Genomic DNA, 24,949 nt, shown 5'->3' on the forward strand with positions numbered 1-24,949 from the left:
TAATGAATTATTGAAGCTCCTCAGATGGATGGTCAGATCATTTCTAAGACAGCCTAGTCTATATGCCTCACTGCTTGTTTTACGGTGTTTACTATTTGATAATTTCGAGCGTTTTTATTGGCGGCATCAGCCCTCAGCAATGGAACAAGACACAACTATTTTGCTTCTGGCCCTTCTATCAATCTGTTGGACTGGAGGGCATTGTGGTAAGTAACAAATGGGGCAAAGTTTACTACAAAACATGTGTCTTAATGTAAACTCTAAATCATCAATTTCTAATAGAAGTGTTGAAATATTTCAATTTCGGAAATAATTGTTGCAATTTTGTAAATGTTCTTTGCAAAGACATGGAAAGCTGCGTAATGATTAATGAACGATAGCATTTCAACTGGATTTTATCCAGTAGGAAAAAGAGTAAGAAAAGGGGACCCCCTTTCTCCGTACCTCTTTATTTTAGCTATATAAACTCTGGCAATAAATGTAGGATAAACCAAAATATCCAGGGCATCAGGTTAAACAATATTGACGAAATTAAATTATCTATGTACGCAGACGACCTAGCAGGTTTTTATTCAATTTCGAATCATATTCTTATTTAACGGCTATGCTTTATGATTTTCAAATTTGTTCGTCATCTTCACTAAATTACAAAAAGACGAAGAAAATGTTTATAGGACACTTTAACGTACAAAACTCAGCTATTCAAATAAATATAAAGTTTGATAATGTTTTGACAATTCTCGGAAACGATATCTCCTACTCTTTTGAAAATAGAATTGCACAACTCCAAAAAATGTTATCAAATCTTAACTAAACTTATGAAAAGCCAGGAATCTGTCACTATATGGAAAAATTCAAATAATTAACATTGTTGCTATTTCCCAGCTGTTGTATGTAGCCAGCATTGTGTCCATTTCCCGAGGCATTTATTCATAAGGTTTACACGGTACTATACAAATTCGTATGGGGGGCCCAGATAGAATAAAACGTGAAGTCTTGGTAAAGGAGTACAATGAGGGAGGTTTAAAGATGACTTGTATTAAAATCGACTCTTCAAGCTCAGAAAATTGAATGGGCTACAAGACTATTCACGTCAAATTCTATAGGTTGGAAAAACATATGCTTAGAACTATTGTCACCCGTTGGCGAAAAATATATTTTTTATTGTAATTTTGATATGAAATATTTAAACAATGAAGTGTCAAAATGGTTCAGGGACATTTTTTGAATAAAAAACCGATAAGGCTAACTAATGTATTTGGAATAACAAAACTATCATATTAAACGGAAAATCTATATTTAAACCAGAAATAAACGAAAAAGGTTTTGTAAAAGTTGCAGATATGAATTTGGACGTCCACTGCGATGAAAAGACTTTAAAGAATAGGGACTACAACTCACTGAGTATTTTGTATCGTTAGATTGTTTTTTTTTAAACAGGAGCATGGAAGCATTTCTTTTTGCAGCAAAACTATCACCATCTCGTTAAAGATTTAAGATATTTTTTTTACTGCTATCTGTGATTCCGAATTCAAACAAATCCATAACATAATGACGAAGCAACTTTATCTAACTTTTCTAAGACTTAATAACCAGAAATGAGCAACAAGTGTCAAATCTTTTCACTCTTTCAGCAAATGTTACAATTAACTCCAGACTCCGAATTACGCGCTTTAAAATTTTGAATAACCTAATACCAACTAATAAATAACCAATACCAACTAATGAATGGCAGGCACGTATAGGAAGGAAAAATAGCTCACTGCGCTCTTTTTGCAATGCGACACCCGAGACAATGGATCATTTATTTTCACATGTCCTTATATTGCAGCCTTTTGGAATAGGCTACGCAAAAGAGTGAAGGATTTTAATCCCGTTCATTTTCTTACAGGCAAAATCAGTTTATTTGGAATTACTAAACGAAAAAGGCAAGCCACCTCAGCTTTTGATTTTCTTACTTTACTTGGTAAACAGTTCATTTGATGTTGTAAATATCAAGAGAGTATGCCTAGTTTGAAACAATTTAATAATTATATTTTGTCTTATAGATCCACTGAAGAAGATATTGCAAAAAAGAAAAACTAATTTAAGAAGCATCATATGGAAACGTTTCCTTGTATTTGTCTCATAAAAGAATTTGACCACAAACTGACTCCCACACGGTGTTGAGTGCTCAGGGGTCACAGGCCACTGGCTTCATCGCGCAGGGAGTTCCATTATGTGAATGGGTGAATTAACTATTACAAAATGAGGGGACACATCACATTGTACAATAGGGATACACAGGGGCGTACGCAGGATTTTTTAAAGGGGGGGGGGGTTTAAAATATTTTGCTCCCGAAAATTTGAAAATCGGGGGGGGGGGGGGGGGGGGGGTAAGCGGACACTTTTTTTTTTTTTTTTTGGTCTCGAAATTTCAAAATTTGACATTTTTCTTCGTTGAGGGGGGTGGGGGGTAAGGTCACCTTATTTAGGTTAGCCGTGGGTATACTTTTTTTTTTTTTTTTTTTTTTAATAAAAAAAACAAAAAACAAAGGGGGGGGTTTAGGTTTTTTTAGGGGGGTTTACATACATACAAATACCAAAGGGGGGTTTGAACCCCCAACCCCCCCTCCCCCTCCGTACACCCCTGGGGATACACATTGTTTTTATCGTGCAGAACGTACTCTTTTTTTGACTTACTTATTGCATGAAACTATAAAACCAAAATGCATTTTGTATTCTAACAATGGGAGTACAAAGAATAATAACAGGTGAATGAAATGCATTAAACATCACAAACACCTGGGGAGGAAGCATTTATAAATTTGAATACATATAGTTGATAAACGACTCCGATGAAACTATAAAACCAAAATGAAAATTGCGTTCTGGCAATTGGAGTACAAAGAATGATAGCAGGTGAATAAAATGCTTCAACAGCAACACAAACACCTGGGCAGCTAGGAAGCATCCATAAATTTGAATAATTTAGTTGATAAACGACTCCGCATGTGAACGTTGGTTGGAGCAGAAAGCAGTGGATTCTTAACAACACGAACCCATTCAACAGAATGTCGGAACGTAAATTAAATTTGGCGCTGTTGGAAATGGATCTTTCTACCCTGCCACTTTAATGGTACGATCCAGTAAATTAAAACAGTAAAATGGCTCTTATTTTAAAATTACTCATTAAATAAAACCCAAAACTTCAGTGATATCAGAAAAAAATATGTTATATCTTACTAATAATTAAAAAAGATGTATAAACATTGTGAAAGTGTCGCATTTTACGATAAAAGACACCGATTTAGCGAAGATGACTCATTAGTGCGCTTGCATCAGGGAATTCAAGGTTAAAAGGTCAATTCAGACGCTGATAAGTTATTGGTCGAGCCGTTTTGTTTCCTTTATTCCGACATAATTATACAATCAAACAAAACAAGTTTAATACCAGAAGAAAGCTAACGATTAGTATTTTCATTAACCGCTAGCCCCAAAGTCGCTTGACCACAGTGAAACGAGTGAGAGCTTGCGAGAGCGGCAAAAGTGTGATTGAAACTCGCTATTTGTTATTCTTCAACGCAAAAAGAGACGACATTGTGCTGGATATTGTATTTTTTTTTTGACGAAAGTACAGACAATTTGCATATGGTCTTTTTATATTATACTTTATGAAATGTTACCCGAGTGACTTCCGGGCGCCCCAATGCTGGAAAGAAACGCACATTTTAGAAAACTTCACTTTTTCATGGAAAAATGCTTATTTGTCCTGTGCACGCAAGTCAGATTGAGCGGATGATACAACGTTTCCATATGATGGCAAAGTGGCAAAACATCATCAAGTATTTCCGCGTTGCGTAATGATAAATGTTATTTGATGTGCAAACGTTTCAAGGGATAGATTTGTTTTGTCTTTGTTACACATTTTTGTTTCGTTCATGTTGTGGTGTATTTGATGTACTATGTTCTATTTTGTATTAGAAAAGGTCAGATTATATCATGCATTATGCCCCGGCTGTCCAGCAGGACCGACTACCGGCGGGGGAGGGAGGGGCTATACATGTTCTTTACCCCCTAGCCTCTCTCTTTCCATTTTATGTCGGTCTGATGGTCGTATGAGATTGAGATTAGCAGTGTACAGCTAGAATAAATAACACAGGATGTACATCTAGCGTTAAAGTATCTACCTAAGCACCATTTTCTCTCATCTGAACAATGTTACTAAGTCCAATTCAATTAATGCTCTACTTTGCGCAACGGTAGAATATTTTAATGGTACGCTAAACACGCTTTAAATGTATAGCCTTTTATCGAAATCCCCTTTTGGGGAAGTCGTTTTAGGGATCTCTCACTAGTATGCCGAATTACATAAGAGATGCTTCTGATAATAATTGACCCGAGTAACAAGTATACCAGCTTTACCCACCAAGCAGGTGTACAAGAGGATAAACTCGATATTACTCGGTGCACTATTGGAAGGTTGTTATTCATACCTCAGCTGCCTTGATCAGATGTAACCGAGTTTAGGAAAAACAATTGAATAATGGCCTCACAGACCAAGAGTAGGCATGAAATATAAATATAATATATAAATATAATCATTTACCACGTTATTATTATTGCAAGAATAGAATGAGATAATAAAAACAAAAACTATTAAACTCGGACTTATTTGGTTGGGTTTTACTCCCTTTGATGCCATCTACACTGGACTGCATCCTAGTACCCGCATGCGTGTTTAAATGTACATGTCACTGGTAAAATGGGTAGACCAAGTTGTTATTCAGAATAGAACGTCTGCCGACTTTTCATGTTTATAAAAAATAAAATAACAATGAGTGAGGTCTAGTAAATTTATTGAGTCAAAAGACTGTGCAGCTCTGGCCAATATGTATTATTTTATTTTATGGAGCTGTTTGGAGAACTCCTTGGTGAGTTTCTAGATAAGCTAGTTTACCAGGATGACGCCCCCGTGCTATTGCCCGCGGAACGCACCTGGATTTTTTTTTTTTGGGGGGGGGGGTGAGGTCATAGTTAACAGAGTAAAGATTTTGACTGCTCAGGTTATGAAATGCTTTAGAATGAAATAAATTATAAACCTTTTACATCAAATCATTAGGAATATTTACAAATGAGAATAAGAAAATATTTCAGAACAGTGACATTTCGAGACAAATATGAAGAAAAAGAAAAATAATTATTTAAAGCCAACTTTTCATCAGCTATACAGTCATGTCGGTAGATTTAAGCACAATATTTTAGCCAGGGAAAGACATACTGCCTGCAATTTCTCTTTGATTGTTAACGAAATTTATTCAAAAGTTGCTGACAAACAAATAAAATACTAATGAGTAAGGTCCATGGTTCATACAAATACAGTACTCATAACCAAACTACTTAAATCTCACAGTATTAAATCTAAATGAACAGAATATTGAAATCCACTTTTGGGGGTGTCGTTTTACGGATCTCTCACTATTATGTGGAATTACATAAGAGATGCTTCTAATGAACCTTGACCCAAGTAACAAGTATATCAGTGAGCATCAACAGGTGTACAAGATGATAAACTCGATATTACTCGGGGCACTATTAAGGGAAGGCTGTTATCAATACCACAGCTGCCTTGATCAGATTTAACCGGGTTTTAAAAAAACAGTTGAATAAAAGTTGTATATCCCAGCTCCAACATATTTATCACAGTCCCAGAATAGGCCCCTTAGGTACGATTCGATGAGTGTCTTATCTTATACTGAAAATTGATGAAATGAAGTATTTTAGTTAAAACAAGAGAATAACAAAAAAAATCAACTAGCTAGGGCTTGTTTTTATTCGGTTTTACTCCCTTTGATGCCATCCATGGGTGGACTGCATACTAGTATCCGCATCCGTGTTTAAATTTAAATGTCACGGGTAAAATGGGTGGACCAAATTGTTATTCAGAGTTTCAGACTTGTCATGTTTATAACAACATCGTTTGATTGTGTTTCTTAAGACGCAGCTGCATGTCATGAAGATCCTACAGGAGTGAACTACAGAGGGAACTTATCTCAGACAATCCACGGTCATACTTGTCAAGCATGGACCTCTCAGTATCCCCATAATTACACTAGGACTCCAGCTATAAACTATCCTAACGCGGAACTAGACGACAACTATTGCAGAAACCCGGATAATGAAGACTCTGTTTGGTGTTACACTACCAAAACCTTGATAAGATGGGAGTACTGTGCTGTAGGTTTCCTTGGCCCCAGATGCCAAGCTAACAATAATAATGATAATACAAATTGGCATTTCTATAGCGCCATCTATCTAGATAATTCTATTCCTAGGCACATTTATTATTACCCTGGCTTTAGCCTAGCAGCCGTTTATACAGCTATCCAGCATTTCAAGGAATTAATTCCTACCAGGTACCCATTTACATCACCTGGGTTGAGTGTGGCAAATGTAGATCAATGTCTTGCCAAAGGACATTAGTGCCACGGCGGAACTCGAACCGCGAACCTTGCGATCGACAGTCCGGCGACGTATCCACTTGACCACGACACCACATTTTCGCTGATCTAAGTAGTGTTCACATTGCGCCCAGAAAGGAAATGGCACTTTGGTTAATGTAGGACTACGGTATTTTAAATATTCTAAACTAGGTTTATCTCACAGTATTAAAATATCATCCCCACTCTACTCAAGATGGTCCATATAGTCGTTGCCTAACACCTGCCGACTGGAACATGTCCGGAAATTTTAAAAAATAAAAAAATAAAAAAATAAAAAAAGAAGTTCTCTGAAAAACTTAACGGGCTACAATTGCTGTACATCTTGGGGCACATATCTTTTCTCACGTGCACTTATGACGACCTTCGATCCGACACTACTGTGATGCTTTTCTTCTACACCACTAATACACATCCTGGGTTCCTTATTTTAATGACATTTTCCGTCAGGGTGGATTACATGAACCCTGCCAGTTAAAGGTGAAATTCAAAGAAGATCACAATTATTTCAACTAATGTATCACTAGAAACTGGTAAGCTAACAGATGGCCATCGTACAAGTTTTAGGTCAACTACATATCGGGTGATTTATAAAAATACAAATACAACCACCTCCATAGCAGCTGGGATATACAAGAGATTCGCCGGAAAAATAACGATGTTTTAATGACGTCACTATATGGACCAACACTGCCCAAGCAGACGACATCCCATGGAGAATGAACATAATTGCAAAGCTATTATTTCTCAAATTATAATGAGTTTAGTGTTAATAAATGTAATGGCATGTCAAACAATTCGAAAGGGGATATGATCTGATTCTGATAACTAAAATCTTTTGCTTGTAAATATACAGGAAAGGGGTTAATTAACAATCAAAGAAACCGGACTTTCAAATTGAAAACCCCCAGAATGATGTTAAGGACGGCATTTGTTCCCTCTTGAAACGCCGAACATACCCCGGTGTGTGCAGCTGAATATACAATGGCGTCCTATTTTGTTTACAAGCGACAAATTCCTTTATTTTTGTATCGCTGCATTTTTCATCAAAATAAAACCATGTAAGAGAAAGAACTTGAGAGAAGATGAAAACACAGGCACTGAAAATGTGTGAGATGTCATGGGACATCGTCTGCTTGTGCAAGTCATGTCCAAACTGTGATCTCACACATCTCAGCAGCGTTCGGAGAGCTCTTCAAGTGCTATGCCGGGGCTGTATTTAAGTGTTTTCTAATTTATAATAATCATTACTTCGAATGTTTCCAAGCATTGAATTTTGATAACCTTGTCGAATCAATGTTTCAACTTTGCAATAATGTATATGAAGTTCGTTTTTAAAATCAATGAATATCTACTCTAAGCAAAACTGTTTAGGTAGGGTACCTTAACAGGATTTAAGAGCTAACTAACTGCATTGCCATTTAACTTGCAAGTAAATTATATTAAATTTCGCGTTGTGGTCCAGATATCCAAAAACATATCCCTAAACGAAAGGAGCTTTAACAAATATGCTCCGAGTTAATTCTCATGTCGCTTCTTCCTACTTGCTCTTATATCTTTTTAGTTGTTAATGTTACTGTTGTTGTTGTTTTGTTTATTGTTTTTTTTAAAACTATTGTTGTTATTGTTTATCATTACTATATAAAATTATACGATTTTACCTCATCGTCATCGTTCATCTTTCCGTCCCTCACAGTTCCCAGTCATTATTGTAATCTTTGTTCTCAATAGTCCCCACTCTTATTCCTACAGCAACGACCGAACCTACGACTAACCCAACAACACTGACACCTGTACAGTCGGAGATTCTGACATCTCAACCCACTGTTGGTTAAAAAAAAAATTGTTTCATTGTTGTTGTGTTTGTTGTTGCTGTAGTTGTTCTTTTCCTTGTTCTGGATCTTCTTGGGATTTTTTCGTAGAGGGGAAGATATATAAGTAAGTTTGTAGTACTTTAGATGATAATCGTGCTATTATTTTCACGTTTATTTATTTGTCGGTTACACCATGTTGCCTGTAGAATCTCGAAGACGTTATGAACTCAATAGCTATTTAACCTCGAAGACTAAATTAATGAAAAGACAATTATGTGTTGTTTACTACCGAGGCAATGGATTAGGCATATCTTTTTCTTTTAAATAAAGATAGCAATTGAAGAGATAAAAGCAACAAACGATACCAGCATCAGTTAAAGCATATGCATATACAAGTCATGTACGTAGATGAGAACAATAGAGGGGGGGGGGGAGGGCTGATTATAATCAAATAGTGGACGAGCCAACCGAGGCCAACACATTGCCAAATGATATACTTGTTTATGGATGAAACATCCATCTAAACCAATGAAAGGGGAATAAAAAAAAGAGATACATTGTGAATATTTTCACCAGTAGGATAATTGAAAGGTAATGCAATTGACAGTAGGCCTAGACTGTTTATGAAACAGATATCACTCGAAGACATCATTTATATAAGAAGTGTCAGAGTCGAAACTGTGGTGCTTTAGTGGTTTCAAAACTTGGCAGTTGATGTATAGGTTTGAGATTCGAGTCTCGGTCCTGCACGGATATACATGTAGTGTATTTCTGGTTCATATCTTGACACAGGATTTTTTTTTGTAAAGATGGGAGCATTGGATGCTAACAGGGAATAAGATGAAGCAGTTTAAAGTTGTTGCTTTTGCTTTTCATGCAAAATAGTAATTGTGTCACTTTTGTAATTAATGATGTGTAAACTTATTTCCAGACATCGATATTTCTTTGCACTGCAAACATTTTTTTGTTCAAAGAAATGTCTTCATTATTTGTAGACATATCGCTCCGGTTGTCTCATTTTCGTTCGCTGGAACATTGCCAGCACAAACCACTGACCTCTACCTCCTGGACGGATCATCGCCCATTCTTATTCACTATACGTTACGTACTAAAAGGCTGTATTGTCTGACCGTTCATGAATATTCATGTTTTTGCTTACCTCGGCAAAATGTTTTCTTTTACTAAATGGAAAAATTACGGTGGGGGGGGGGGGGGGGGGGAGGGGGTTGGATGAAATGGACTAAATGAACCAAGCAGAAGTGATCTATGATAATTCATGCTTCTTATCCTTCGTGTGCTTGACCTATAATCTTAAAATCGCTTGGCAAACTGAGTCCAAAGTTCGACTTGTTTCACATGTGTATTATAGGCAATGACGATCTTGCAACCTATTTTGATCAAATAACGGTGAGTGAACTTTCAAAAGTCAATGGGACATGAGGGTTCAAATGAAAGAGCTAGTGATAACGTACGTCGGGGTGGATGTGCTTTTCGTTTAAAAAAACAAAAATTGTTAACGATTTCGGGGGGCAAAATTCCATAGGCTAACATGTTAGGCTGCTGACTCTGACGATAGGGGGCGTTGTGAAATGAGACTAAACGGAGCCATATGCATACAATTAAAATACCAATGAGTGATATCCAGTTACTTTATTGCGTAAAAGACCATGCAGCTCCTGCCAATATATATTATTTTTTAGATACATGACTTTTGTAAGAACAAATTGATCTAATTCATTTAAACCAAGTTTCTTTCTTTGAAAATAAGGCCCTATCCAGGACGGTAGCCCTCTAGGCCTAGAAAGTGGGGCAATCCCAGATTCGAGTCTGACAGCTTTTAGTGAGTGGGACGCCAACCACGGTCCGCGTCGAGGACGGTTAAACATGGCTAAAGTCGGAGGCCAAGCTGGAGGATGGTCTGCCAAAACAACAGATTTGAACCAGTGGATTCAGGTCAGTCTCTATATTCCTGAATTTCTTTCTTGTTTGTTTGAAGTTTCACTCCATAAAGCTTCTCAAGCTCATAAAGGGTATCTCTCCGTCACAACACGAAACCTGTCTCACCTTGTTACTCGCTCAACCAAGAGATCACAAGAACAAATTTTCCATTAGATATTAATTCCTTCTGAAAACACTGACAGACTGTAAATCTGTTCAACGATCTATATCTAACATTTAATCCCGACGTAATCAAGGCTCATGATCTACAGCATTTATAATTATACATGTATTAATTTAGTATTTAATGCACACACCCAGTCTTAGCGCTGAGCCGTATTACTAGAGGTACATATTCTCGAATCGACATAAATACTTCCGATCAAGCGTGCAAGAATAGTTCGAGTTCGAGTTCGTTTATTCATTTCTTTTTCATAGAAAACACAACAAATGCAAAAAAACATACAAGGTTATATAGATACAAAGAATATTCAGTTAATACAATAGTTTCAAATGAAATGGGAGAAAAAAGGAAAAGCCCATGATGGCCTTGTATAAGAAGTTCCCCGAATATTATAATTTATATTATTTATATTACTGAGCATATATTAGTTAAAGATATCACAAAATACAGCGATAAACACAATAAAAAGAAATAAAAACACTACAAAACAAGTATGAAATAATTTAAAATTGGAGGGGGGAGGGTTTAGAAGGCAAATTTAATGGTATTCAAAATAAAAGGTCAGTTTTATTTAATTTTTAAACATTGGACTGTTTTTATATAGGCGAATGACTGGAGGTAGAGTGTTCCATTTGTTTGGCAAACTATGTCTTACAGATTTTTGAGAGAATGAACATTTTACTTTCCATGAATGAAATGTGTTACAAAGCCGAGTATTGTGAGAATAAAATACATGACCGATCAACAGTTACAGTCCATTGAAGAACTTCTCTTAGATGAGGGGCATAGTTTTAATTTAATAAACAACAAATATCAACAAATTCCGAAAAATACCCCCACCCCCTCCCCCTACCAAAAACAGAAGAAAAAGGGAAGGAGAACAAGTTCAAATGCCCCAAAATCCAAAAACAAATTGCTAAGTTTAACTATTGCTATTTTTTTTATGAAGAATTAACGAAAGAACTCCTTAGGGTTATATAAATAGATGTCTTGTTAATACAACAAGTTTGTACATATATGTGTTTATACAAAAACCGTTTTTACTATTTCCATTTTCGATATCATTATCATTCAAATCTCAGGTTGATCTTTTAGCTACATACAGGATCGTAAGAGTGGCAACACAAGGTCGTGCGGATTATTCCCAGTGGGTAACCAGCTTCAAGATTGCCTGCAGTATGGATAATGTTACCTTTGATACAGTGAAAGACCCCACTAACACCGACAACGACAATGTAGGTACCGATTTACTCATCTTTCGACCCTAATCAGTTAATTGGTCGATTACCAGTCAAGTGTGATTCGTTTATTGAGCGTTTCTCAATTCCTTTTTTTTCACGATGTTAATCTTAGCATTTATCTCTCTTTTTGAATTTACACGTTGTTCTTTTTGCGTGTTTTCCTCAGATCTTTCCTGGCAATAGTGATCGAAACACCGTGGTTTACAATCGCTTTCCCGTGCCAATGTCGTGTCGATATGTTCGCCTCTTACCTTACACATGGCATCAACATATTTCCCTTCGTATGGAGTTATTTGGAGAACTCCTTGGTGAGTTTGTAGATGAGCTAGTAGGATGACACCCCGGGCTATTGCCCGCGGAACGCACCCTGATTTTTTGTTGTTGAAAATATTTCAGAACAGTGATATTTCGAGACAAATATGAAGAAAAAGAAAAATCATTATTTAAAGGAAACCTTTCATCAGCTCTACAGTCATGTCAGTAGATTTAGGCACAATATTTAAGCCATGAAAAGACATACTGCCTGCAATTTCTCTTTGATTGTTTACGAAATGTATTCAAAAGTTGCTGACATACAAATAAAATGCTAATGAGTGAGGTCCCTGTGGATGTATTGACAGCACTTGAAAATTTAGCCCTTAAAACACTTCTGCTTTCGAAAAAAATTAAGTATAAAGTTTACCCGTGCTCCCGGTAATTGATGACTTTCAAAAAGCGCCTTCGGCCGTACAATGGTAGCTGCGACCATGCAAATCTCAGAATATGTAGATGTGATATATAATATCCAGACGAAAATAGCTAATCGGTCACTTTCAGTCAAGAAACATTGTTTCATAGCTTAATTAATAACTTGACATTGAGAGGGAGCTATACAACATAAAGAGTGTATTATTTACAATTCATTACTTTAGGAAAAATTCCTCCGTAGGGCCATGCATTATGGTTCAAGGCATGCCCACATAGAAGATTTTTTAATGTTGGGGGTCGGGCAAAATACAATGAATTATTGAATCCCCATTACTGTCAGTTATGACTTAAGGACGTAGGTCCTCTAGTTGATGAGCACTGTAGCACAAACATACTTTAGCATTCACGCAAAACAAACACTCCCCAGTTGTTATTATCCCCAGTTGTTATTATTCCCATATTCCCTAGTTGTTATCTGAGAATGTATACTTTTATCTAGATCTAGTAGAAATAAATCATCGTCAAAATCATTGATCAAAGCACACGGGTGCTTAACCAATCAACAGGCCGTCGCCTCGGCTCGCCTGCCCGGGGAGAACATTGGCGTACTCGACCAATAGGCCTTGTCCGTTATTGTTCTAACTATTCGGCCGCCGGTCCGGCACCCAGTCCATCCGTAGAGTATAAAAAACGCTTGCTTACAATATATTTTATCACCTGACGAATTGTAGCAGCGGCACACGAAACGTCGTGATCTTTTAGATCCCTTGTTGACGATACATTGTGAGACAAACGAATGTCACTAGCGGTTTATTTTCGATACTATATCCGCAATAAGTAATATATTTAGGGTAGTAAATTTTCATTGGGTGTATCAAGTTTATTTGATAAATTGGGTCCTATATTTACAAATGGGAATTAAAGGTATCGGATATATCTTCAGACTTTATAACTGTATCAACTATTGTAAAATCTTGATTGGGCATTTTTTTTTCTTTCTTTCCAATCAAATTATTTATAATTAATTTAATATAATTCGGTATGTTTTATATTTTTTTGTTTATATGAATGGTAGAGTTCATTTTGACTAGCCTTGTACAGTTTATTCATTATGTGTATCTACCGTAGAATTTCTTTTGTTATCCATTGCATTTTACGACGTTGATTTTTCTTGTAAGCAGATACTACAAAAAAAAAGTTTATGCTCTTTTTTAATATTATTGATAACTGACCAGGAAATACTGTACTTGATAATACTGTCATACATAAAGTCTTTTCTACCAAATTCCTGGGAATAATAGTAGGTGATAAACTTTCATGGAAATTGCATGTTCATAATGTTTGTAAAATAATCTCTTGAAATATTTGTATTTTTAACAAAGTAAAATTGTTCAGAGCGTATCAATAAAAAGTTTACCCTACGTTGGTGGCTCCTAATTGAACATTCATAACCAATATGACTTTTGGATTGTTTTCATGATAAAAAGTAACCTATTTTCTGTCCAATGATACCCTATTCATAATTATGTCTTCCACGGGTGAATGAGCAGCAGGGTCTTTAAAAAGTGTTGACAAAATCGTCTTGTTCCAAGTTTGTGCCTTAGGGACTTATGTATTAAAGTGTGGCCATATAATACAAAAAGTTAAATTGTGCCTCGTGCTTTAGTGCTTCATTGTTCAAAATGATGTAACTAGGCTTTCACAGAAGCTTGTTTTAATCGACAAGATAACCTTTATTTATTTTAAACAGTCTACTAATTTCTTGTATTATGATATCCAAGTTCTGTCTGCTCACTTGTCCACTGCGCCATTTCATACGCGTAAGGAGCATAAGGTATTTATATCGAATAGCGATCGAAAACTCAAAGGTTACTTTTATACCCAATGCAAGAAAGAACATTTACGATGGTAAACATCGAAGAAATTGACGAAAGACATTCATTAAATATAAGGTAACATCCTTGATAAACCCTATTATTTTGTTATCACTCAATGAGAAGTTTACCTTAAACAATGGATGTGAATGAAGGCAAAACTTTAATCACCATAACGAAGAGAATTTCATAAATTTTGCTTGTAATAAGCATTTCTTTGAGTTTGAGTTGATGTTATCACTTTTTCCTTACTGTCTAATAGTCAACGAAAAAAGAGAGCAATTGTGTTGGAACAAGATAACATACACATTGGCCCGAATTCACAAAGGAGTTTTGTCGACAAACCTTGGTTTTCGTGCGTCATATGACGCGTTTCGACGCGTTTTTAAAAACCTGGTTTGTAAAAGATGACTTTATTTTGTCATATCATGGGACATCGTCTGCTTGTGCAAATCGTGTCCATACTGTGATCCCACACATCTCAGGAGCGTTCGGAGAGCTCTTCAGGTGCTATGCCGGGGCTGTATTTAAGCGTTTTATAAATTATAATAATCATTACTTCGAATGTTTCCAAGCATTGAATTTTGATAACCTTGTCGAATCAAAGTTTCAACTTTGTAATATGAAATTAAGTTAGTTTTTAAAATCAATGAATATCTACTTTAAAAGTATCTGTCGCTCCTATTGTATGAGTGTGGCATGAATTTCTTGAGTCACTACACGAATCCGGTCCAGTGCAGGATACAGGATCTAGCATTGGAATTGAACCCTACCTTTAAGGTCTATGGGAGTACAAGTGTAGGATGATTATATATATGCGAGCTAATTCACTTTCAAAATACATTGTCCGTCAGATGGAACTCGCCTTTTTGGCATTCAGCAAACAAACCTTAACATGAGTGCTTTAAATCGAAAACATCTGGTTAGAAATCATGGAACCCATTGCCCAGCATTATCAACAACAAGTTTTGATTCTCTTTAAAGGGATCCGGTTACATTGTCCCAGATTCTGAAACAAAGTCCTGGATTTAGCTCATGCTGCAGTGATAATTATAAACCTTTAGGTCAGCCAGGAACCGCATGACTTTTGCAAGCCGATCGTCTGTCTGATTATCAAGATATTTATGTTTGGAATTACACATTTTTAAAACCGTTTGCCAAACGGTTTTCATAACATAGTACAGTCTACTGGGGAAAACAAGTTGGGGAAAACAAGTATGGTAAAACCGGTCACTCAAATATTTTTGGTTTTTTGAGGTACTTCTTGATCATTTTGAAGTGCAATTCTTTTAGGGCTTCAATATCACACCATATCAGAGACACTGATAACACGTAGGGCCGTGCATTTTAGATTTAACATTGTTAAACGATGCCTTTACCTGCTCTAATTTTCATTCATGACAATTAAGACATCGCCCTCTTCGTTCTCTGCAGACGATGCTTACAGATACCCCTTCCGAACTAAAGTCAACGCCTTGATATGTGAACATCAATATTTACTACTACGTATGACACTACTACCGATGACAACGAACACAAGTAATTGATATGGAACAAACTGCAAAACGTTGTAAAAGCTCACAATTAGATCCGAGATTAAAATGTACGATTACATGTATATTGTTTTCCCTACCTCCCCCTTCTCTCTCGCTTTCTCTCTCTTCCCCTCTGTCTGTCTGTTTCTCTCTCTCTCTCTTGCTTTCTCACTTTCTCACTGTCTGTTTGCCTCTGTCTTTCTGTCAGTCTGTTCGGGCCTTACACTCTCTCACGCTCTCTTTCTCTCTGTCTGTTGCTCTTTATATATTATATATATATATATATGTATATATATATATACACTGTCGCTCATTAAGTTGGAATATTTGTGTTTTATCCCAATTCATGGAATTAATTTAAAAATAATTTTAAAATAATAGATCTAGATAATAGTATACATTCCCAGATTTTACTGAATAATAATTTGACAATGTGTGTTTTGCGTGACTGCTAAAGCATGTGTATAATACTATGCTTATCAACTAGAAGACCTACGCCCTTAAGTCATAAATGACAGTAATTAGGATTAATGCCCCATAAAAGGGAACTAATATAACATATCGACACGGTTTTGATCCTGGGGCCTCACAGTTACGAGGCCATTGCTTTGTCACTGAACCATGACTGTACGCAGCGGGGGCTAGGATAGGGGCTGTTTCCATAAATTTAAAAAAAAAAAAAAATGCAATAAATTTTCAACAATTTATTGCATTTTACCCCGGTTCCCAACATTAAAAAAATCCTCTGTGTGCCCATGCCTTGAGCCATAATGCATGGCCGTCCAGAGGATTTTTTTTATTTTTTTTTATTTTCAAGATAAATTCAGAGGACAACTATCATAAGCAGAATGCTTGATATTATTTCCTATCAATATATATTATTATACAACACACTTTCTTCCATAATATTCTTAAAAACAGACACACGATAGTACTTTTCTTTAAACTGTACCATTAAATCTGACACTATATGAAGCAAGAATAAAGAACAGATATTACAAAAACTCAAGAAATTCAGGTATTATACGTCATGAATACTAAATAATAAAGAAATGAGTAGTGAATACGAGCAGAGACATAATGCATTTTTAAAAAAATGAAGGAGAAAACAGACAGTAGACAGTCGAAACTAATAAAAGTTGCTGGTTTTGGATCATTGACCTAAACAGTCAGTAGTGAATATCATGACTGCAGTTTTGACCAATCAGAGGCCTCGAATCTTTATATTCGTTATATAATATCAACTACATTTAGTTAATGAATAATTGAAGCTCCTCAGATGGATGGTCAGATCATTTCTGAGACAGTATAGTCTATATGCCTCACTGCTTGATTTAAGGTGTTTACCATTTGATATTTTCGAGTGATTTTATTGGCGGCTTCAGTAATGTTTCAGGACGCAGCTGCTTTAATTTTGATCATTGTATCAATATGTTGTACTGGAGGGCGCTGTGGTAAGTAATAAATAGAGTAAAGTTTACTACTAAACATTTATCTAAATGTAAACTGGGAGTAACTGTACTACAATCACTTACATTTTTTAATATATAAATGTAATGCTTTCTGTGAGAAATTTCAATTATTCAAACATATTTGTGTATTGTTTTTCAAAACAGATCGATCAATCGATCTCATTTACTGGGTGTAAGCCCAAATATGTTTAAGTAATCACTTACATGTAGTCCCATATACGTATAAGGCCCCATCAATTTCGCCAATGGATCGATAGAATATCAAACGTCTCTTGCTAGAAAACCAACTTTCCAGTTTGTTTCATGGTTTTTGTTAAGCTATTGAAGCTAGCTGGAAAAAAAATCCACCTTTAATGCCATGATAACCTCATCTAATTATCAGAATTATCAAAATATACGGAATCAAATAATATTGAAATAAAAAAGAGCATCTCGCTTCAGGAATATTATATAGCGGTTTCAGAATATTGGTAATTTCCTGTTCTATTGGGTGCAATGAAACCCCCGTGTAATTTTCAGAATTACTTAGCTTAAGAATTATAAACTGTATTACTTTTCAAGACCGATGGACCTTCAGTGTAATGCAACAATTGATGATCATTAATTCGATGCTATTTTCTGAATAATAACAATTCTAGTACAGATTTTCGTTTTTTCCTATGAAAACTTTGGAAGAACGATGTCCTTTCCCTTAACCTTTTTTAAAAGTAGTATCTGGAACTATACATGCAATCTTTAATAGCCAAGGGTTGCAATACGAGAATAATGGGTACGCACACACACACACACACGCCCACACACACACAAACACATACACACACACACAAACTATATTATTCATTGCTTAACTCCCAAAGGTCCTTTTGATCCTATAATGGTATTTATGGAAAATTATTATCTGAATTGCTAAAAATTACATCATTAATCCAACGTGTACCATATACAGAATGTACTCTTCGATTTAGTAAAACTTTAATTAATTTCTCACCGTATTTTCGAGTCGCTTATACTCCTTCATATTTTCATGGTAGAGTGTACTTATACTTTGAAGGTTTCAAATGTTACACGATCGCAGAGGCATTTGTGGATCTTTGACCATTAAAGAGAAGGTTAATTGATTTTTAAAACTAACATATCAATTCCTTCGCGCTCCTTTTGGGAGATCAACCGACCGGCGCGCATTTTATATTACATGACATATTGTAAAATTCTCGACATCTTTTTACACTTTTCTTTACCATAAAAAAATCGAAATTGAGTATAATATCCTCAATCGAGATATGAGAAGAAGGAAACATTTCCTTTACATTCCATGTAAAACCATGCCCTTACTTGAAAAAAAACCTCCGTCATTTTGACGTTAAACTTTACAATCCATTTAACTTGTTTTACTTTCTCATACATAATGTCCATTGATCGGTCGCACTGTGCTCGATTGCCTTTCAATATACCAATCTTCAACTTTGCAGCAACGCGTTTTGCGTCAAATTTGTAAATCCTCAATCCCAGACAATGACATATAATACGTAAGCTTTTCATACATATAAAGCTCATTTTGATTGATTCATTTTAGCCCCGTCAATGTTCATGTCAAATCATTCATGTCCCATTTTAGAAGCCCGACCCAGGGTTTTGTGCCAGCTAGCCGTGTATGCATACATGTACGTAATGCTATGCATACACATATAACTGAACATGCATAAGTACAGTACATGTACACATGCAGCGCAGCGCGTACGAGCGCACTGCACATTTCATTGGGTCAGTACCATTATGAAAATAGGGGAACAATGAGTGGGATGGGTTTAGTGCCGTCACAATGAAATTGCGCATTACACGCGTACGTATAATTAGAGCAATTTATGCACCCCCAAGAAATAATGAATACGGCCCGACCTCTCTACACACAGAACTGCACAGATACCGCACAGTCCGGTCAAGGCGTTGAACTGTAGCGTTAAACTGTCAAATTTACAGAAATTGTGAGGAGCACTTTTGCTATGAAAGGAATTGATATGCTTTAGTGTTTAATCTATTGCTTTACTCTAGACCCCCCGCATGGAATTATTTTGATGAAAAATGCAGGGATAAAATAATAAAGTCATTGTATATCCAGCTGCATACGCCGCAGTATGTTCGGTGTTTCAAGAGGGAACAAATGCCGTCTACGCTATCATTCGGGGGGGGGGGGGGGTGGTTCCAATTTGAAAGTGTGGTTGTTTTGATTGTTCATTAAACCTTATCCTGTGTATTTAAAATACAAGAATTTAGTCATCAGAATCGGTTTCATATTCCGTTTTGAATGGTGTAAAATGCCATCACATTTATATACACTAAACTCATTATAATGTGAGAACTAACAGCATTGCAATTATGTTTATTCTTCGTCGTCTGGTTGGGCGAAACCGGTTAATAATGTGATTTCATTGAAAAAAATCTTTATTTTTCTGGAGAATCTCTCGTATAACCTAAATGCTATGTTTTTGGTTTATTTATCTTTTTATAAATCACCCGATATGTAGTTGAGCTAAACTCGTACGATTGCCATCTGTTAGCCTAACAGTTTCTAGTGATACGTTATTTGCCATATTTGTGATTTTCTTTGAACGGGCACTTTAAAGCAACGATACTTAATAGTTAATTGCTCTTCTCTACGCCACTATATAATATTTTGCTGGTACGCTAAACACGTTATAATCTAAATGAACTGAATATCGAAAACCACTTTTGGGGGTGTCGTTTTACGGATCTCTCACCATTATGCGGAATTACATAAGGGATGCTTCTAATAAATCTTGACCCGAGTAAAAAGTATATCAGTGAGCACCAATTAACAGGTGAGCAAGATGATGAACTCGATATTACTCGGGGCACTATAGTTATGGGAAGGCTGTTATCAATACCACAGCTACCTTGATCAGATTTAAGCGGGTTTAAAAAAAACAGTTGAATAACAGATTTATATCCCAACTCCAACATAATTATAACAGTCCAAGAATAGGCCCCTTAGGTATGATTCGTTCAGTGTCTTATCTCATACTGAACATTGATGAAATGAAGTATTTTAGTTAGAATAAGAGAATAACAACAAAAATCAACTTACTTTTGTGAATGATCAACCCCTAATTCCCCATGCAGCACTTGTGAATGCACTCCTCGTATCACCAAAGCGTTATGTCAAGTATACCCGAACATTTTCTAAAAGACTTACAGCAAAGCTACAAAAAGTCGCAACTTGACCCCATACTTTTGAATACGAGGTGAATAATCCACATAAGAGTTAGTAAAATAGTTAGCTATCGACACATCGACATTGCATTGGATAGTTTTCAGAAATGTGTAAAAGATTAGCATTATCATTTGAATTACCCGACCTTTCATGGATATATGGGGGGAATGTTTTCGCAAATGTTCGTGTAACTAGACTACCCGATCCGATGTGAAAGCATCGTGGAACGAATTTAGCCTTAAGAATGTAATGGGGTTGCTGATCTTAATTGATATACATGCATTCAGAACCAGGCGCGTACGCAGGATTTTTTCAAGGGGGGGGTTTTAACATTTATAAATCGGTCCGAAAATTCGCAACGACTCAGCCAGCCGCTGAATAAGCGGGGGGGGGGGGGGGGGGGGGGGGGGGGGGGGGGTAGAGGACACATTTTTTTTTTTTGGGTCCCAAAAAAAATCGCAACGACTCAGCCGACCGCTGAATAAGCGGGGGGGGGGGGGGGGTAAGAGGACACATTTTTTTTTTTTTTGGTCCCAAAAAATCGCAACGACTCAGCCGACCGCTGAATGCGTAAGAGGACACATTTTTTTTTTTTTGGTCCCAAAAAAATCGCAACGACTCAGTCGACCGCTGAATAAGCTAAGAGGACACTTTTTTTTTTTTTTTTGGTCTCGAAATTTTGAATTTGACATTTTGCTCCGTTGGGGGGGGGGGTAAGGTCACCTTTTTTAGGTCGGCCATGGGAATAATTTTTTTTTTTTTTTTTTTAAATAATTAAAAAAAAAAAAAAAAAAAAAAAAAAAAATCCAAAAGGGGGGGGTTTTAGGTTTTTTTTGGGGGGGTTTACACACAAAAAAATTCCAAAGGGGGGGGGGGGTTTAACCCCCCAAACCCCCCCCCCTGCGTACGCGCCTGTTCAGAACTATGCAAAGTAGTGTTTGCATTGACCCAAGAAAAGAAATGGTGCTTTGGTTCATACGTAAGAACAGTACTCATAACCAAACTACTTAAATCTCATAGTATTAGAATATCATTCCTGCTCCACTCAAAATGGTCCATACAGTCGTTGCTTAACACCTGCCGATTGGAACATGTCCGGAAATTTTTTAAAACCCTACCAAATAGAAGTTTTTCCTACTTGCTCTTATATCTTCTTAGTTGTTAATGTTATTGTTGATGTTGTTGTTGTTTGTTTATTGTTTATTTTACACTATTTTGTACTGTTCATCATTAATATATACATTTCGTTGTTAACACAATTTTACCTCATCGCCATCGTTCATCTTTCCGTCCCTCACAGTTCCCAGTCATTATTGTAATCTTTGTTCTCAATAGTCCCCACTCTTATTCCTACAGCAACGACCAAACCCTCGACAAACCCAACACTGACACCTGTACACTCAGAAACTGTGACATCTTTAATCCCTGTTGGTAAAGAAATAAATGGTTTGATTGTTGTTGTTGTTGTTTTTGTTGTTGTAGTTGTTCTTTTCCTTGTTCTTGATTTTCTTGGGATTTTTTGGTAAAAGGGCACATCTATATATGAGTAAGTGTTTAGTACTTTAGATGTTAATCGTGCTCTCATTTTCACGTTTATTTATTTGTCGGTTACACCATGTTGCCTATATAAACTCGAAGACGTTATGAATTAAATAGGAAGAAATTCAATTAAAATACTAATGAGTGATGTCCAGTAACTTTATTGCGTTAAAAGAGCATGCAGCTCCTGTCAGTATGTATTATTTTTAGATACATGACTTTTGTAAGAACAAATGAATCTATTTCATTTAGGCCAAGTTTCTTTCTTTGAAAATAGGGCATTTCCAGGATGCTAGCCCTATAGGCTTAGAAAGTGGGGCAATCCCAGATTCGAGCTTAACAGCTTCTAGTGAGTACGACGCCAACCACGGTCCTTTTCGAGGACGGTTAAACATAGCCAGAGACGGAGCCCTGTATGGAGGATGGTCTGCCAAAACAAACGATTTGAACCAGTGGATTCAGGTCAGTCTCTATTCCTGAATTTTTTTCTTGTTTGTTTGAAGTCTCACTCCTGAAGCTTCTCAAGCTCATAAAGGGTATCTCTCCGTCACAACACGAAACCTGTCTTACCTTGTTACTCGCTCAACCAAGAGATCACAAGAACAAATATTCCTTCAAATGTTATTTCCTTCCAAAAACACTGACAGACTGTAAATCTGTTCAACTATCTATATCTAACATTTAATCCCGACGTTTTCAGGGCTCATGATCAACAACATTTTCAATTATACATGTATTTGATGCACACACCCATTCCGAGCGCTGAGCTGTATTACTATAGGTACATATTAACTAATCGACATAAATACTTCCGATCAAGCATGCAAGAATGAGCTACCCGCAATTGAAACACCAGACCAATCAACATCTGCATTCTATTGAAGAACTTTCTTCAGGAAATGGACACAGTTTTAATTAAATAAACAGAAAATGTCAACAAATTCCGGAAATACCACCCTCTACAAAAAAAAAGGAACAACAACAAGGTCTTAATGCCCAAAATCCCCAAACAAATGTTTAGAGCAGTCGTCAGAATAAAATGAAGCTTCGTTGTGATTCCTTCGTTTGCCGCTATTATGTTAGCCGGACTTTAGTATTAACTATTGCTAATTTTGTTCATGTGGAATTAACGAGGTAATTCACGTAGGGTGAATACAACAAGTTTGTATATATATATACAAACACAGTTCTTACTATTTCCATTTTCGATATCATTATCATTCAAATCTCAGGTTGATCTTTTAGCTACGTACAGCATCGTAGGAGTTGCAACACAAGGTCGTCAGGATTATTCCCAGTGGGTAACCAGCTTCAAGATTGCCTGCAGTATAGACAGTACTACCTTTGATACAGTGAAAGACCCCACTAACACTGACACCGACAACGTAGGTACCAATTTACTCACCCTTCGACCCTAATCAGTTAATTGGTCGATTACCAGTCAAATGTGATTCTTTTATAGAGCGTTTCTTAATTAGTATTGTTCTCTTAATAATGTTAATTATAGCATTTATCTCTCTCTTTGAAATTACACGTTGTTCTATTATCAAGTGATTGATTTTGCGTGTTTTCCTCAGATCTTTCCCGGCAATAGTGACCGATACACCGTGGTTTACAATCGCTTTCCCGTGCCAATATCGTGTCGATATGTTCGCATTTTACCTTACACCTGGCATGAACGTATTGCTCTTCGTATGGAGCTCTTTGAAGAACTCCTTGGTGAGTTTCAGTCGCCTTAATTCAAATAAAGAAAGGGTAAAATGTGATGTGGTATATATTACATGAGCTAGCTTACCAGGGTGACGGCCACGGGTTGTTGCCCATGGAAATATTTGAAGGGGGGGGGGGTTCATGGTTAACAGAGTAAAGAATATAACAGCTCAGGTTATGAAATGCTTTATAATAAAGAAAAACATTATTAACTTTAATCATTTAATCATTGGAAATATTAACCAATGAGAAGAAGAAAAACAAATTCCCAGAACAGCAATTTGCTCTATGATTATTTACGGACTAATTTGGATTACATAATGTTGTATATATATCATCCTATTATGCCTAATGGTGTGTCACTATGTGATAATGCAGTCTAATGAGTGTTGTCTATAATAAAATTTGGTATGGAGGTTGTCATGCGATTGCATTGTGAAAGAAACGTAGTGGAATCGATCAGAAATGGTTGATCATCTACCATATAGGTATTGGTGTGTACTGCAAGGTTCTGGAATCTTCAAAGTAAGAAATTTGGCCCACTCTTGGTAAAGTCACAAGCGCTGTACACATAAAGACGTATATGGGACTACGCGATATCTATCCTGGCCGGATAGATATGAAAATTTACCAATTATATAATTTACTAGGCGGGTTCCCGGCAAAATTTGTATCATCACGTTTTAGTCAAAACGTATTGGTAATAAGAGCTTCCATTTCTTTTTTTTTTGAGAGGGGGGCGTTCCCAGAACTGGTCTATACCTTTAGCAAAACCTCATAGAAGACCACTTTTAAATGAGCCATCCTGTACATGTATGATTATTTGAATTGAATAAATGATGTAAGGAATTAATATATGAAAAATTTAATAAATAATCTAATGTGTAAAAGAGTAAATAGATGAATAACTGAATAAACAATTTAGTATTTTCTATTAAACTCCAGCATCAACTGAAGTATCAACAACCTTGAATACATCATGTGAAGGAGCTGTCGCTATGAACGCATCGCCCAGAACATGTACAAAGCCCATACAGCTGTTTACGATTCTATTCGGGGTCGTGCTACGATGGCTTTACTGAATGGTACAAGCTATTACGAGCACTTAACACGTAGTTACGAGTACTTTACGAATAGGTACGTATACTTTACGTATTTTTACGTATTGTTTACGATTTGGAAAACGTACGAAATCTACAAAATCGCAACTAAAAATCGTAACTAACAAGTAGCCATTCGTAACAACT

At 36.3% G+C, this 24,949-nt stretch overlaps 1 protein-coding gene across 3 annotated transcripts; it reads left to right on the forward strand.

The window, feature by feature from the left end:
- Positions 1 to 11: 11 nt before the first annotated feature.
- LOC594558 (lactadherin) lies at positions 12 to 24,949 on the forward strand. Of its 3 annotated transcripts, none has more exons than XM_030992432.1 (9): positions 13 to 206; positions 10,062 to 10,246; positions 11,498 to 11,650; positions 11,823 to 11,964; positions 21,810 to 21,884; positions 22,270 to 22,454; positions 23,225 to 23,377; positions 23,570 to 23,711; positions 24,648 to 24,949. In XM_030992432.1, exons 1-9 carry the CDS (start codon positions 29 to 31, stop codon positions 24,782 to 24,784), a joined length of 1,350 nt encoding a protein of 449 aa, XP_030848292.1. In that variant the 5' UTR covers positions 13 to 28; the 3' UTR covers positions 24,785 to 24,949. The 3 variants fall into 3 exon arrangements, with proteins under 3 accessions (XP_030848293.1, XP_030848292.1, XP_030848294.1); XM_030992434.1 differs by lacking the exon at positions 13 to 206 and adding an exon at positions 8,176 to 8,309; XM_030992433.1 differs by lacking the exon at positions 21,810 to 21,884 and having other exon boundaries at positions 12 to 206.

The sequence above is a fragment of the Strongylocentrotus purpuratus genome, unplaced genomic scaffold (genome assembly GCF_000002235.5).
Source record: "Strongylocentrotus purpuratus isolate Spur 01 unplaced genomic scaffold, Spur_5.0 spur5_scaffold_2, whole genome shotgun sequence".
Taxonomy (NCBI): domain Eukaryota; kingdom Metazoa; phylum Echinodermata; class Echinoidea; order Camarodonta; family Strongylocentrotidae; genus Strongylocentrotus; species Strongylocentrotus purpuratus.